General features: G+C 41.8%; 1 protein-coding gene across 1 annotated transcript; it reads left to right on the forward strand.

The window, feature by feature from the left end:
- Window positions 1-480: 480 nt before the first annotated feature.
- Window positions 481-9,087, forward strand: LOC309549777 (vomeronasal type-2 receptor 26-like; the record flags this gene model as incomplete). Its single annotated transcript, XM_082250287.1, has 3 exons — window positions 481-540; window positions 3,365-3,488; window positions 8,192-9,087. The coding sequence occupies 3 exons, from the start codon at window positions 481-483 to the stop codon at window positions 9,085-9,087; spliced, it is 1,080 nt and encodes a 359-aa protein (XP_082106413.1).
- Between the last annotated feature and the right edge of the window lie 8,066 nt (window positions 9,088-17,153).

A 17,153-nucleotide genomic window follows, 5' to 3' on the forward strand; every position in this document is an offset into this window, starting at 1 on the left:
TTGAGGATGGCCCTTCTTGGGAATATTAAGGCCTTTGGTGTTAGCCGATAACATTTTCAATGAAAGAGGATAGGAGGAAGGACCCGGTTGAGACACAGTGATGATTTATAATATAACCCCAAAGGGGTGAAACAAGAGTAGAGTAATATTATAAATCTTATCTCCATCTCTATCTGCACAGCAAGAGCTTCCTTCCCCTACTCATAAATTTCCCAACACAGTAACCTACATGATTTAGTAGGTTACTGTGTTGGGAAATATATGAGTAGGGGAAGGAAGCTCTTGTTGTGCGAAGAGAGATGGAGCCCAGGTAGGAAAAGGGGAAGAGAAAGAGGAATAGTATAGAGAAAAAGGTTAAAGGATAAATTTATAAAGGGATAGGAGGGTCAAGGGAGACTCAAGAAGAGGGGAAAGGTGGGGGGGATGGTGAAGGAGAGGTTACACTACTGGAGTTATAAGAGCTGTAAAGGGGGTGAGAGGATGGCTAAGCCGGAGGTAGAAGTAGACCAGCTGTTCTATCTAGAAATGAGGAGGGGGTTGGTAAGGGAATCTGGTTGGTGTCAGAAGTCAAGGGATACTTCCTTCTGTGTGGGAGTGGTCTCTAGTAGGGTCTACAAAAGAGTTAGTTCCTGCTGTATTGGGGCTACGAATAAAGAAACAAATAGCAGTACTGGGAATTTATGGTAAGATTTGTTAGGGAAGCGAGATATTAAGAGAATAAGATATATTTAGTATGAATTTGGTGCTTGGTTTGTTGGAACCAAACATGAATATGCTTTTGCAATAACCTGAGGAGGATAAAGTTGGTGTAATTGCTGCTTTTGGGTGTTGTACTAAAGCTTATTCAAAAAGAGAAGCTTGCTATAAAACTATATAAACATGTCAACCAAATTGTTATAACCAGACCAAAAAAAAAAAATATAATGTAAGACGTGTGTCTAATAAGTCCTTGCAGACTAAGTTGACAATTTGCCTGGTCAGATGTTATTTATACATATATTGCAAGGGACGGATAGTACCTCATGCTTGACACATATATGTAAAAACTCTTGAGGTAAATTGGCTTAATGTATGTTATAGGAGGAATAAGGAGAGATTGAAGAATAAACAGTGTTGTATGATTCTGATCTCAATTTCCCTTCTTAATCTAATTTTTTTTCCTCCTAAACGCTCCCTTTTTTTTCTCCCTTCTATCTTGCCCCTTAACCCTTTCAGGGGTAAGCAATTAGGAAAGATATAGTAAGCGTTAAAAGAGTGCAATCAACTCCTGTGAAGTTGTCAACGGTCTAGGTACATACCAAAACTAACTGTGAAATATATAATATACATGAAAACCTGGTAAAGGTGAACACTTTGTCAAGCGTTACTGCATTAGTACCGAAAAGTAGGGTTCGATTTAAAATGTAAAAAAAATATTTCACACTCTGTGACTGGGAATCATACGTGAACTTCTCAAAACACTAGACAGCTTAGATGTCCATCAAGATGAGATGTGGTGTCACCAACAACATTGTTTATATACTATATGTGTTTGAACATTTGGGGTGATTAAACGAGCCTCATAAAAACTGAGATATATTTAAACTCACTGAAAGTTGGAACAATGGAGTTTGAGTGTTTGGAGGAAGAAGTTCTTGGCTATCTTTAGAAAGATCAAGCAGTACATCTTAGGGAAAATGTTCGATCTTGGTAACTGGTGAAAATAAAAGCTTAAAAGGAACAGTTTAACAAATGTAGGGTAGTGAGAAAAAAAGAAAAACAAAAACAAAAAAGAAGTCCACAGATCATAGAATCCTGTAAAGGGAGGTACATCTCTAACATTAGAGCAGTAGATGCCTCCCATTATCTGGTAAAATGAGAAAGGAATGAGGATATAGCATGCATTGCAGTAATCTGGTTAGGTTCCATACAATCTTGTCCCCTGGGTGGAGAGAGACCTGGGCTCCGTGGGGCATCATCTCGTTGGTTTTGGGATTGGGCAGGGGAGGAAGAGTGATATCTGCGCCGGCGATCATGTTGTCTTTGTGCTCTTGGGGTACAATTGTTGGAAAATTCAATCCATAGATGGGAAAGAACTGCACCAATCTGGTACTTCTATCAGAGGGAGATTTAGGGTGTCACAGAAGGATTGAAAATCATCAGGGGTGTGGTGATGTGCTGTGTGACCTCTCCATGCGGCTGATAGGCAGAATGGAAGTTTCTATCTGAAGGGAATGCCTCTAGTACGGATCTGGTCTAGAAGTGGTCGAAGTGCTTGACGATGCTGTAGGGGGATATTGGACAGGTTCTGGAACAGTTTAATTTCTGACTCATCAAAGAGCACCCGGTTTTGCTCTCTAGCTTTCCTAAGAATCGTTTGTTTAGGTGGGAAGTTCACTAGACAACATATAATGTCTCTTGGCGGATCATCCTCACGGCCCCTTGGATGCAAAGCTCTGTGGATCCTCTCCTCCTCTACTGGGGAATCTGCAGACCTTTCCAGGAGCTCATTGAATATGCTTGTAGTACTGTATTTTCTGGCGTATAAGACTACTTTGAACCTCAAAAAAATCGCCCAAAAATGGGAGGTCGTCTTATACGCCGAGTATAATATCTCCAAGGTAACCTAAGTATAAGTATTACCGGTAGATGAAAATTAGGGGGGTCGTCTTATACGCCCAGTCGTCTTATATGCCGGAAAATACCGGTAGTTTGTTCAAGATTTATGTCAGTAGACCCTTGTACTTGTCTAATGTCGTTTGCGTGTGGGGACTGAGGTCTGCTAAACTGCACCTACCCATGCTGCTATGGCCTGTATGTCAGTCCTGAGATCACGTATCGCTCCTGATAGGGTAGACTTGATAGATTCAGTGACTTATTGCAAGTCGTGAGGCTTAGGGGTTGTGCAGGTTGGACAGGAAGGCCGCTGTTCTCCCTCTGGGGAGGTGGTGCATTGCTTACCAGGCATGACGGATCTGTCCCGGAGGCCGCGTGTCCATCGTTCCCCATCGATTGTGACATCTGTTCTGTGTGGTTGCGGAATGATGGGGGTTGCCGTCATTCTTACCATAGTTAAAAGGCACAATTCAGTCCCAGTTCAGCTTGTGAGAGGCCCCATGAAGCAGGAGATTTTAGATCAAGCGGCCATCTTGGACTAGCGCTAGACCATGCCCCTGTCTGTATTTAATTTACCTTTACAGTTTTAACTGCCAGCTTTGATTATACTTCCAGTATGGTCCATTCTATTAGATTGTCAGTGGTGTTGTGAATTATACAATAGACCAGGATAAGTACTCATCAGTAGCCTTAACAAAAATAGCTGAACACAAAAAAATGTGATGCACTTTATATTTGTAATATTTTTCCTTACGCTTATTTCTTTAAGGTTCCTGTCTCTAGGTGTTCTGAAGAGTGCCCTAAAGGTTATAGAAAAGGCATAAAATCAGGAATTCACCGTTGCTGTTTTGAATGTATTCAGTGCTCAGACGGAGAAATATCTAATATGACAGGTGAAAATCATTGCTGTTTACGTGTCTGGGTTCCTCACCTGTTACTCCAGTTTTCCGACAAATTCATTATTATTAAACATTTTTAGTCCACTGTTTACAGATTGCATATTCAGTGTTAGATGTGGATATGGAGGACAATTAATGCTAGAACTTTATCTTTGATGGTGGTCTGGTATTAATGTTTATGGGGGGACTCTATGCAAAAAGCATGGAAAAAAGCATGAAGCCATATGCCCTAATATGTTAAAAAGGACAAGGGCCTCTTCCTCATATTCCTCGTCCTTAAATATAAAAAAAAAGCCAAGAAAGTCTCACAGTGTCAATTCATAAATAATCCAAAAAATAAATGTCCTTCAGAAATGGAGATCTATGTTAACCACAAAGACCAACGTTCCCAACTATATTAAAAAAAAACTTTGTTTGTGCTCAGCTAAAGGGTCAGGAGCTGTCATTCATGGTGAGAAGCAAAATTGCCAGCATGATTTATTTCTTGACAGGTTGGTCAAAAGCTGTTCATCATGATTGATGTGGCTCTGCATTGCTGGATGAAATAACTGACAATGGATTCATTTCATGGGACTTTTTTTTTTTTTTTTTTTTAGTAAAGAACTTTGCCACAAAGAGTTTTTTCTTCCCAATAAAGAACCCTTCAGGTTTGGTATGGAATTAGGGCAGGACCCCGTACTATTTTTTTTTCTCATCTTTGATGGGGGCTGGTATGTGTTTTTGGGGGAAGCCTCTCTTTTGCTTGATTTTTTTAATTTTCAAAAGCATAACTGTTTTTTTTTGTTTTTTGTTTTTTATGGTGTACTATAAGAACCAATGACAGTGGCCTTGGAGCCTTAGAAACTCATCACCATTGGTTGTTAGGATGTGGGTGACAGACCTGCACAGCTTATCAGTTGCGAGGACACAATTATATATATATATATATATATATATATATATATATATATATATATATATATATATATATATATATATATATATATATATATATATATATATATATATATATATATATATATATATATATATATTTTTTTTTGTTTTTATGGGGTATCCATGTAATCTATACCAGGCCTGCATGTAGGATAATAGTCTGGTATGAGTGAGCAGAATGTTATATCACTTTTGCTGTAGAACATAGTACAGACCAGCAACTTTGCAAGCAAGTTTAAGGCATTTCCCAAGCATGGTATTTAAAGCTATTTTATTATTAACCTTTAATCCATTCATGACAGAAAGTAAAACAAATCCTAATGCCTGATCACAATTTTACTGTATATATCATTGCAACTACTTAGTTTATCCAGGTGGATTATACCTTGTTTTTTCATGGACAAGTTGGGCTTTAACTTGATTGTAAATGTTAATGGAGATGTCCTATTTTTTATCAAAGGGATCTGTCCCAAAACTGTAAAAACTTTTTTTTTTATGTAGCTGTATTTTTCTTCCTACTTCCATAACCTGCAAAAAAAAAAAAAAAATCTCCTACTCCTGATGATTGCAACAATACCACATACAGTGGGTACGGAAAGTATTCAGACCCCCTTAAATTTTTCACTCTTTGTTATATTGCAGCCATTTGCTAAAATCATTTAAGTTCATTCTTCTTCCTCATGAATGTACACACAGCTCCCCATATTGATGGAAAAACACAGAATTGTTGACATTGTTGCAGATTTATTAAAAAAGAAAAACTGAAATATCACATGGTCCTAAGTATTCAGACCCTTTGCTGTGACACTCATATATTTAACTCAGGTGCTTTCCATTTCTTCTGATCATCCTTGAGATGGTTCTACACCTTCATTTGAGTCCAGCTGTGTTTGATTATACTGATTGGACTTGATTAGGAAAGCCAAACACCTGTCTATATAAGACCTTCCAGATCACAATGCATGTCAGAGCAAATGAGAATCATGAGGTCAAAGGAACTGCCTGAAGAGCTCAGAGACAGAATTGTGGCAAGGCACAGATCTGGCCAAGGTTACAAAAAGATTTCTGCTGCACTTAAGGTTCCTAAGAGCACAGTGGCCTCCATAATCCTCAAATGGAAGACGTTTGGGACGACCAGAACCCTTCCTAGAGCTGGCCGTCCGGCCAAACTGAGCTATCGGGGGAGAAGAGCCTTGGTGAGAGAGGTAAAGAAGAACCCAAAGATCACTGTGGCTGAGCTCCAGAGATGCAGTCAGGAGATGGGAGAAAGTTGTAGAAAGTCAACCATCACTGCAGCCCTTCACCAGTCGGGGCTTTATGGCAGAGTGGCCCGACGGAAGCCTCTCCTCAGTGTAAGATACATGAAAGCCCGCATGGAGTTTGCTAAAAAACACCCGAAGGACTCCAAGATGGTGAGAAATAAGATTCTCTGGTCTGATGAGACCAAAATAGAACTTTTTGGCCTTAATTCTAAGTGGTATGTGTGGAGAAAACCAGGCACTGCTCATCACCTGTCCAATACAGTCCCAACAGTGAAGCATGGTGGTGGCAGCTTCATGCTGTGGGGGTGTTTTTCAGCTGCAGGGACAGGACGACTGGTTGCAATCGAGGGAAAGATGAATGCGGCCAAGTAAAGGGATATCCTGGACAAAAACCTTCTCCAGAGTGCTCTGGACCTCAGACTGGGCCGAAGGTTTACCTTCCAACAAGACAATGACCCTAAGCACACAGCTAAAATAACGAAGGAGTGGCTTCACAACAACTCCGTGACTGTTCTTGAATGGCCCAGCCAGAGCCCTGACTTAAACCCAATTGAGCATCTCTGGAGAGACCTAAAAATGGCTGTCCACCAACGTTTACCATCCAACCTGACAGAACTGGAGAGGATCTGCAAGGAGGAATGGCAGAGGATCCCCAAATCCAGGTGTGAAAGACTTGTTGCATCTTTTCCAAAAAGACTCCTGGCTGTATTAGATCAAAAGGGGGCTTCTACTAAATACTGAGCAAAGGGTCTGAATACTTAGGACCATGTGATATTTCAGTTTTTCTTTTTTAATAAATCTGCAACAATGTCAACAATTCTGTGTTTTTCTGTCAGTATGGGGTGCTATGTGTACATTCATGAGGAAGAAGAATGAACTTAAATGATTTTAGCAAATGGCTGCAATATAACAAAGAGTGAAAAATTTAAGGGGGTCTGAATACTTTCCGTACCCACTGTATGTGTGCTGTATGTCATTTGTGTTTTGTACCTGTATATATGATTTGATAAAGTGCCCAGAAACAATGGTGTGCATTTTCCTTTTCCCCTTCCTAAAGCACACTCACACTAACTGACACTGACTAAATCCTACCTAAAATATATTGATGCTGACCTTTGTCTCTGACCTTGACCTTTGACCTTGACATTGACCCTAACTCTAACCCTGACATTACCATAGACCCAACCCTTATCTAGCTATTTTTTCATTTATTTAGTTTACACACACTTTTTTATTTACATTTTTCTCCTCTAGCAAGGAGAGAAGGGTACAATGTATCTTTCTCTCTATTTAGAGGAGAAAGCATACATGGGATGGACTGTACAGTGATTGATCATTGTGATAACCTATCAGAGGCTATGAAAGCAATCAGGTGATTGGGATCCAGATTTAGTATGAGACATTTAGTATGAGACCCGAGTCTCTCAATGAGAGCCTGGTCCCTGTGCTGGGAGCGCTGCACTTCCAGCACAAAGACATATATCATATATGTGACCTCAAGGAGAAAGACCCACTTCAGTGAGGACCTATATATGTGTACAGTTGGTGGCAAGCAATTAAGCCATATTAAAAAAACTGATCCCCTTGGAGATGTGGAGACATAAAACAGAGAACACCCGTTAGTATGTTTTTAAAGCACAGTTAGGCCAGCCATAATTTTGGTCAGTTCCTTATGAACTGGACCAAACTGACTTAGTAGTGGTCCTATCGGCACCATCTGACCCAACATCTTTCAGTTGAAAAATCAAAGGAGTCAGGTGGAAAATAGCTCAGCAAGAGTTTCATCCATTAAGGTTGTATAGCATATAGAAAAATTGAAGTGGCGGCTGGTGCTCCATCGATCGGGAAGGTGGGGTGGCAGACAGACCTGACCACAGACCCCCCCCCTGTCACTGCAGAGTCCAGACCACACCATATCCCACCCCCCCCCCCCGGGTGCCAGTTCACTTACCTTGTTCCTCCGGACTGACAGGCGAAGACGGCTTCCTTCTCAGTCTCCTCCATGTCCCCTCTCGGTGGCCATCTCCTCCCTCCTCCTCCACCAATACGATGCCTTCTCCTTTGGCCAATTAGGGAACAGGTTTCAGGACCCGCTTCCTGATTGGCTGGGAGGAGAATCAGTGTGGCAATAGCAAATATTAATTTGCTATTGTCACACAGCTGGGTAGGCTCAGGGCACAGTGCTCTTTTTTGAAGCCTATTAGAGCCTCTGGCTCTAATCACATGCTTCAAAAAAAAAGAAAAAAACCCTCATTGGAATCCATGCATCCGCCACCCTGCATGTAGATTAGGGGGCCAGACGTATTAATGGGTGGGCGGCGCCCCTTCGCCCCTAATGGATGGGCCGCCACTGGTGTATTGGCAGCTTTAGCTAATATATTAGGCTGCTTAACAGTGTGAAGATGGTTAGGAGAAGGCCATACCCTTTAGTATATTAAAAAAAAAGTTATTTCAGTTATGTATTTATTAATTTAAATTTTCTTTTTTTTGCTAACACAGGATCATGTGTGAAGTGCCCTGAAGACCAATGGCCAAATGATTACAGCCAGTGTGTTCCCAAACCCATTGAATTTCTCTCTTACAGGGATGATCCAATGTCCATTGTTGTATCTGTGATCTCTGCGTTTTTCTTTGTGAAAACATCAATCATTCTGGGCATGTTCATCATATACCGAGACAGTCCAGTCATCAAAGCTAGTAATCACAACTTGAGTGTCCTTTTACTGGTCTCCATTATGCTGAGTTTACTTTGTGTAATATTGTTTTTAGGCCATCCAGTACGTGTCACCTGCATGCTTCGTCACACCTCATATGGCATCATCTGCTCAGTGGCTGTGTCCTCAATTCTGGCCAAGACTCTTATGGTTTTCTCTGCATTCAAAGCCACCAAGCCTGGAAGTTCCTGGAAAAAAATTGTTGGAGTGAAAATCACCAACTCTGTTGTTTTTATTTGTTCTTTTATCCAGATATTAATTAGTCTAATTTGGTTATCCGCTTCCCCTCCATATCCAGAAAATAATATTCATTTGTATCTGGACAAAATTATCATTCAGTGTAATGAAGGATCTTTATTGGCATTTTCCATAGTCCTAGGTTACATGGGTCTTCTAGCAGCTGTGACTTTACTTGTGGCTTTTCTTGCCAGAAATTTACCAGATAGTTTCAATGAAGCCAAATACATCACCTTCAGCATGTTGGTGTTCTGCAGTGTCTGGATCGCTTTTATCCCAGCTTATATGAGTGTTACAGGGAAAAACACTGTGCTAGTAGAGATATTTGCTATCATTTCTTCAAGTATTGGAATTCTAGGCTGTATATTCTTTCCCAAATGTTATATTATTCTGATGAGACCAGATTTAAATGTAAAAAATACTCTATTAAAGTGTGCTCATTGATAAATCTGTTTCATTCTGAACACCAAATGATTACCTTAAGACTGATCCTATAAAGAGTGGCCTTATCAAAGCCACCCTCCATTTCCCAAATATCAGTTCAATATCTGGCAAATTCTTCACACATATCACTTGAAAGAATATCAAAAAAAATGTTTTGAATATATTAGGGAATTATTTTTTGCCCTGTTGGACATAATTCAAGTCCAGTACCAAAGTCACAACAGGAACTAAGGGAGAACCCCCCCCCCTGGACTTCAGAACAGGTTTCCTCATTGCAAAAAACATGTCACTCTTTCTTTTGAACGTATTACCCTTAAATTTCTTTCCTGGAGGCAATTGTCAATAGGTCAGAAAGAGAGGGCTAATCTCCACACCTGAGATATAGACAGGAATAAAAACCTCTAATGACACCAATCAAATGTTGAAGTCCATGTATAACATTCAAACTAGTGATTGGCATAGGCATCAGACTCTTCACCAAACATTTTGTTCAAGATATACAGTACCTCTCCCATCATTTGCAAGCCTTGATGATGAGGGCTCAGTAGGACCCCTGAATAAAAACCTGATGTGACATTTCCATGCTGTACAAAAAAATGTATAATCATTTTTGATATATACACATGGAAAGATAGACAGCCTTGTTGCAGTTATCATATCTGGAGGCTTTGGAGAGTTGATTGTGAACATGAGAGTAAATCATTGCATCCACTGGAATCCTCTGGTCAAAGGTGGAGTATTTTGGCACCTGTCAAATTAGGCCCACCTCACACTAGTCACTATTAATTGCACTAATATGAGCTTCTGCCTCTGTGCACAAAGGACTTTATCATGAACCCCAATCATTAAAGAAGGATTACACCTGAGCACCACACCACAAACCAAAAAACACTATTCAATTAATTTTTAATATTCAAAGCAAAGTCTCCCATTCATTCATGACTCTATGCCTTATTTTGCTAAGAAATCACTTGGAAAAACATCCCCCCCCCCAGCATTTCTGACTGTGGCCATCTTGAGTATGGCTGGATGATTTAAGTAGCTTTGAAAAAACTGAAGAAAAAGGGGACTAAAATAGGTGTGTGGAAAAGAGCCGACCCCTAGCTTGATATACTCACCCACCATTCTGCTAACAAACCAAATAAACCTGCCTAACAATGTAGGTTAAAAACAGGGGTTTGGTTAACACACATTTGCAAACGCATATGTAATCTGCAAGGCCTCTTCACGGCACCCTGTATTACTTGCAGTCCTAACACTTCCTAACACTACTCAACCTGATTGTCTCCACAATTGAAGCACATGACTGCTAATGGATGGATTGGAAACAGGTGGGCTTGGAGGTGGCCCAATCCTCCCCCAACCTGCTCCCATCCATGACTGGTATTGAAAAACGAATGGCTATGTAATAGCCATGGAGTGCAAAATAAAAAATGACCAGCTGGGAAGCAAACACCTCTATCTTTTTAGTATAGGTAGTAAGGACACATTGGGGCTTTAAATGAGGCACCAGCCTGTAAAGCACAGTCTTGGGACTTTAGTCTTTTAGTTTTACTTTTCTTCAGTTTTTTCATATACAGGGATGGAGACGCAGAGAATTTCCTGCCTGTGTCTCATTTAAAGTCCCAAAACTGCCTATATTTTAGATTATTTAAGTAGCTTTTACTTACCAGACTAGATCAGGCCTGAGCTCAGGCATGCAGGCAGGAGGCTGTGCTTAGCTGAGAAAAACCCTCCTCCTGCCAGACTTCTGAGATGTATGGCATCATTTGCCTGGGTCTGGAAACTAGAAAGTAACTGAAGAAAAAAAAAAAGTTTAAATATTGCATACTTCCCTATCTACAGTATTTACTCAAGCTAAAAGCATAAGAATTAAAAATAGTAAATTTTTTATTCTGTATAACCCAAGTGCGCTTGAGCTCACAAACTGACGGCCAGACATTCTCCTTCATGATTTTCTGGTAAAGCGCAGAATTCATGGTTCCATCAATTATGGCAAGTTATCCAGGTCCTGAAGCTGCAAGGCAGCCCCAGACCATCACACTACAATCACCATGTTTGACTGTTGGTATGATGTTCTTTTTATAAAATGCTGTGTTAGCTTTTTGCCAGATATAACGGGACGCACACCTTCCAACAAGTTTAACTTTTGCCTCATCAGTTCACAGAGTATATTCCCAAAAGTCTTGGGGATAATCAAGATGTTTTTTGGCAAATTTGAGAAGAGCCTTTGTGTTTTTGGTCAGCAGTGGCTTTCGCCTTGGAACTCTCCCAAAGATACCATGTTTGCCCAGTGTCTTTGTTATTGTTGAATAATTTACTCTGACCTCAACTGAGGCAAGTGAGGCCTGCAGTTCTATAGATGTTGTTCTGGGTTGTTTTATGATCTCCTGGGTGAGTCATGGTTGCGTCTTGGAGAAATTTTGGAAGACAGACCACTTCTTACTGTTCCAAGTTTTCTCCATTTGTAGATAATGGCTCTTACTGTGGTTCACTGGAGTCCTGATGCCTTAAAAATGGGCTTGTAACCCTTTCCAGATGGATATATGTCAGTTTGTTTCTCATGTGTTCTTAAATTTCTAAAGATTGTGGCATTGTGTGTTGATTTTGTAGATCTTTTAGCATGCTTCACTTTGTCAGACAGCTTTTATTTAAGTGATTTCTTGATTAAATGGGTCTGGTATGGGTGTGGCAAGTGAAATTGAACTCAGCTTTCCCAAAAATGTGGTTAATCACAGTTCATTCAAGATTTAGTGGGGGGGGGGGGGGTTTACTTTTCTGCTTTTTCACATAGGGCCTGGCAGGTTTGGACACCTTTTTTTCCCTTAAAGCAGAGTTCCAGCCATGTCTTTGTTTATTAAAAGCAGCAGCTACAAAAAGCATAGCTGCCGACTTTTAATAAAAACACATTCACCTGTCCCAGGATCCAGCAATGTGGCCACCCGAAACCTCACTCCTCTCCCTCTACTCTTGGTGAAGCCGGCATCACTAGTGTGGGCACCCGGCTGTGACAGCTTGTGGCTTCACAGCCGGGTGAGCACTGCACATGCGCGAGTCATGCTGCGCGTCCTGAATGTCTGGGCAATCTTGTGGGACTTCTAACGTGTCCCAGAAGATTGCAGGGAGGAGGGGGAGAGGAGAACTTCTGCCAGAGCCGCCTAGGCAGCCCGAGCAGAAATGGAAGCGGGGTACCTGTCAAAACTAGGTACCCGCTCCCCGCAAAAAAAATTATATGTCATATGTGGCATGTCGGGGGGTCAGGAGTACTTAAAGCCGAAGTTCCACTTTTAGGTGGAACTCTGCTTTAATGAATGAAATCAACATTTAAAAACTGCATTATGTATTTACTTGGGATATCTTTGTGTAAATATTAAAACTAGATCAACAAAAATGTTTGTTGATATGAATCATTTAAGTGTGATAAATATGCAAAAAAAAATTAAAATCAGGAAGGCACAAATACTTTTAAACAGCACTGTATATATGATATTATGGTGTGAGTATTTTAATTGCTTCATAATTTTGCATATATGTATTTAATATTTATTCACAATCAGTGCAAACTAACTATATATATGAACTCACGTTTTCTCTAATTACTGCTTCTCACGCCTCCTTTGGAAATTGTAGCAACCCTAGACTAATTGGTGTAATCAATAATTTTGCAATGTTTTCTTATATATACAACTTCTACTGCTGCATTGCATCCTTATACACTGTGATGTTATCTTCACAACCCCAACACTGGTTAAATTGTTATGTTCTGTCGGATGTAATATTTGTACTGCATCACTTCTTGTTCACTGTTTTTTGAAAATTTCAATAAAAATATACTTGAAAAAAAAAAAAAATATTCAATAAAAGTTTTTTTTTGACAAAAAAACAAAAAACACTTTCTAAGGTTAGTCTTGAACTTTCCTCCTCATTATTTGAAGTGATGTCTCCATGTTCTCAATCTCATGTTCATAGTGGAAATTCTGTCCTCCTGACCCTTGTTTGCACACCTAATGTAATAAAAAGGTTTCAATCATGTTCCACCTTACCTTCCTTCCTTGAGGCTGTGGATTTTGAATTTCTATCCTAATATGTTTGATTCTTTAGACTTGTAACCAGTTTTGTTTCCCAGCTCTTTACTCATTCTATACAATCAACATCTTCTGGCAGGTAGGGTCTTGAGAACTGGACACAGTATACTATGTTCAGTCTAAGTAAAACTCTGTAGAGGAATCAAGACCTCCTTCCTCATGCTGTTGTTCCCTCTGGTGATGCACCCAACAATTCTGTTACATTTCCTGCTGCCTGGCCACATATGGGTCAATATATATAAGAAAAGGTGTAAACACCCTACTTAATTAGATAACTGGATTGTGCATTCATGGACTAAAGAAGCGAAGAAGGTAATACCATAACAGAGAAATCTTGATTTTTTTTTTCACCTGTCTTATTGGATCTTTCCCCCTCTGGACACTGAATGCACTCAAAGCAACAGCAGTGAATTCCCTTCTTCATCACCCTTCTGTGACCCAGATGTCCAAAGACACAGGAATCTAGAAGACAATCATATCAAGACAAAAAATAGGGATTGTAACAATCCCTTTGTGACTGCAGAGAAAAGCAGCACTGGCTGAATAGAGTTACAGTATATAGGCTCATTTATAAAAATCAAAGGGGATATTGATAAAGCAGTGAATGTGATTAGGGATGGGCTGTGTGTTCGAGTTGACGTAAGTTCGACTCGAAGTTCATGAACAAACATGAACAAACAGGGCACTCGGCAGGAAGTTTGCTCGGCGATTAGCGTCCCATAATGCACTGCGTTCTTGCAGTGCTTTGATTGCTGATGATTGGCTAAAGCATGCACCTGACCTGTATGCTTTGGCCAATTACAGCACAATGTACTATGAGAGCCATGATTAGCCAAAAGCAGAGTGCCTTTGGCCAATCATAGTTTAGGGGCTAAGTCCACACCCAACAATATATAAAGCTGCTGCTTACACGAAAGCTGTCTATAGTGTTTGCAATAGAGATTAGGCAGGTAGTTAGTGGATTGTGTGTTCAATCAGTTTGGTACAGTTAATGTAATGTACAGTTATACCCCACTTTTAGTACACAATGGAACCGGAGCATGTATGTAAAAATAAAATGTACTTAAAGTGAAGCAATACCTTTTTTTTCACTTCTCAATGCATGTACTGCATTGCAATAGTAATTTAAAGGCATAACTGCACTTCCGGTTCCGGCGCCGCATGGAGTAGGTGAGCGTTCTCCAGCTCCCGCGGCGTGTCCCCCGAAATCAGCTTAAAAAGCCTGCCCACAGCTCAGGATCGGCTCCTACTCCCCCACCGGAGGCCCATCGATACCCAGGGTCCCGGCGGCAGTGCCTCAAATCCGGCCAGATGGAGCGGTTTCTCGAGAAGGCCCCGCCCCGACCTCCGCCAGCCCCTCCACAAATCGAGGCCCCGGTCTCGGCCTGCTCCAGCGCGGCTGCGGAGCTTACAGCCATGGACACCTCTCAGCAACAGCCGGGGACAACACAGCAGCCCCCTACACTGGCTCTCTCCCCCACCTTGCAAGGTACCTCCACCGAGCAGATCGCTCAAGCAGTAGCGGCGCTGTTAACCCCTACCATCTCGGCCTCAGTGGAGAAAGCGGTGGCTGCTGGCATGGCCAGCATAAAGAAGGAGCTGGAGTCACACTCTAAGAGGCTCAATGAGGCTGAATCCTGCTTATCCAATGTCGAGGATGAGCTATATCAGATGCAGGGATCAGAACAGTCTCAGGACAAGCTTAATCGCATCATAATGGATAAACTGGAGGATCTGGAAAACAGATCGCGTCTCAGCAATCTGCGATTTATTGGGATTCCAGAGAACATTGCCCCCTCTGCTATACCAGAACTTTGCGAAAAAAAAAATCCCCGCTGCTTTGGGGCTACATGGCACATGTGTGGTTGAACGGGCCCACAGGATGGGGCTGTACTCCGAAGATCGTAAGACTCCACGCCCGATAATCGCAAAATATTTTAAATTACTTGGACAAGTTTGCTATCTTACAAAACTTCCAATTTTCAAATTGAGGGCATGAAGATCCTGATTTTTGCGGACTATTCTGTTGAGACACAAAGCCTTTCAGACCGTATGTACGAAACTGCATCAGGAACACCTGAAATTCACCTTGGCCTATCCGGCGACTTTGCGCCTTCATGCTCCTAACGGCGACCAAATGGCGTTTCAGGATCCAGAGGAAGCAGAAGCTTTTGTTCGCTCACTCCGCCTGGGGGATCAGGGCCCCTCTTCATCTTCATCTGCTAAAGCCCTTCCCTTTTCCAGACCGTTAGACCAAAGGAGCCCCAGAAAGGAATCTCCCAAACGGCAAAGATATGCCGATGTGGTCAGCTCTGGTCGCCCGAACATCCCTCGCTGACAAGACCCCTTGCGGTTATCTGTGATTTGCACTACTAGGTCGACGCCTGGGACTGTTCCCACTAGGCCCTGGGCCTAGAGGACTCGTGGCGCCCCTGCCATTCTCTCAGGTTTAAAAGATGTAAATAGACAGCGCTAACAGGTAAGAAATTAATATTATATGTGTATATAAAATTAATAGACATATTGCAGCAAAAATACATTCATAATCAATAAATGAAAATTACTAAAGTGCAATAATGTGCAAATAAATAAGTGTCCATACAATAACCATATAAAGTGCAAGTGAATTAATTAAGTGCAGTCCAAAAGATGGTTTCTTCCAACGAAACTAAAGTGCCAAAAAGCTGCTCAAATCCTTTAAAGTGCCCAGGTGCTCTTCAAGAAAAAAAGGGGGGGGGGCCCAATGGGGATGCTCTCACCAGATTGAGGATATAAATGAGCCTTGAGCAAATATGGTGTTCCTTATTCGGATTGCAGGATAAATGCAGCTACCCAGGCATATAAGATATCCCTTATGCGGATGGATGGATAACATGCACGGCTTTAGAATGGCTCCTTAATTGATCTCCTCTCTCTCTCTCCAAAATGGCTTTTAAAAGAAAGGGAAGAAGCCATACATAGTGAAGCCTGTAGGGTTTATTAAGATCAAATGTACAAAATAATACTCACAAAGGTATGGCATTGAACAGCATTGAGTATTCCTATGCAGCTCGTCCCTTTACTTCCGTGGCGCTGCCGGCGTTCGTTCCACGGTGGTTTGACAGGAAATGACGCTGCTAAGCTCCACTGCCCGGAAGTTACGTCGACGCGTTTCACCCGCCTTAATGGGCGTTCTCAAAGACAATCCTTTCCACGGACGCGGATAGCGAGGGGCGATATGTATCTGCACATATACGGCTTTGTAACACTGAGCTAGTCATTTCCAACATATACGCCCCTAATGTCCTGGATCGCTCCTTCCATGCCGCAATTGCGGCTCGGCTTCTCTCCCTTCCCGATGTCCCCCGTATTGCGGGCGGTGATTTCAACGCGGTAATGGACCCTGTTCTGGATAAATCCTCACCCCGGCAGGAATCGCACGACACCTTACGAGCTGGCCCCACTCCACTGGCGTCGGTAATTGAATCACTCTCCCTGACTGACGTTTGGCGACATTCGCACCCCACGGATCGGGAATACTCCTTCTACTCCCACCCCCATAAACTATTTACTAGAATCGATTACCTGTTTTGTACTGACTCCCTCCTCCCTCTCCTGCGCGACGCCACCATACATGACATAGCGATCTCAGATCACTTCCCAGTTTCAGTATCCCTAACACTAGCGGAATCCCCCCAACCCCTCTAATCTGGAGATTCCCCTCCTACCTTAAAAATAACTCAGATTTTACCTCATACCTACATCGTGCGTGGGAAGAATACTCAGCGACGAATATGCAACACAGCAGCTCCCCTCTCCTCTTTTGGGAGGCGGGGAAGGCCTTCTTGAGAGGCCGTATCATTTCTTATGTGGCGGCTTTTAAGCGGCACACAAATAGCGGATACAAAACGGCCAGCGAACGGTTGACGATTGCCCAGCGGGCACTAGTACAGGCCGATACTCCCACGGTGCGCACTACATGGCTTGAGGCTAAACAGGACT

The sequence above is a fragment of the Pelophylax lessonae genome (assembly GCF_965119305.1).
Source record: "Pelophylax lessonae genome assembly, chromosome: 1".
NCBI classification, from domain to species: domain Eukaryota; kingdom Metazoa; phylum Chordata; class Amphibia; order Anura; family Ranidae; genus Pelophylax; species Pelophylax lessonae.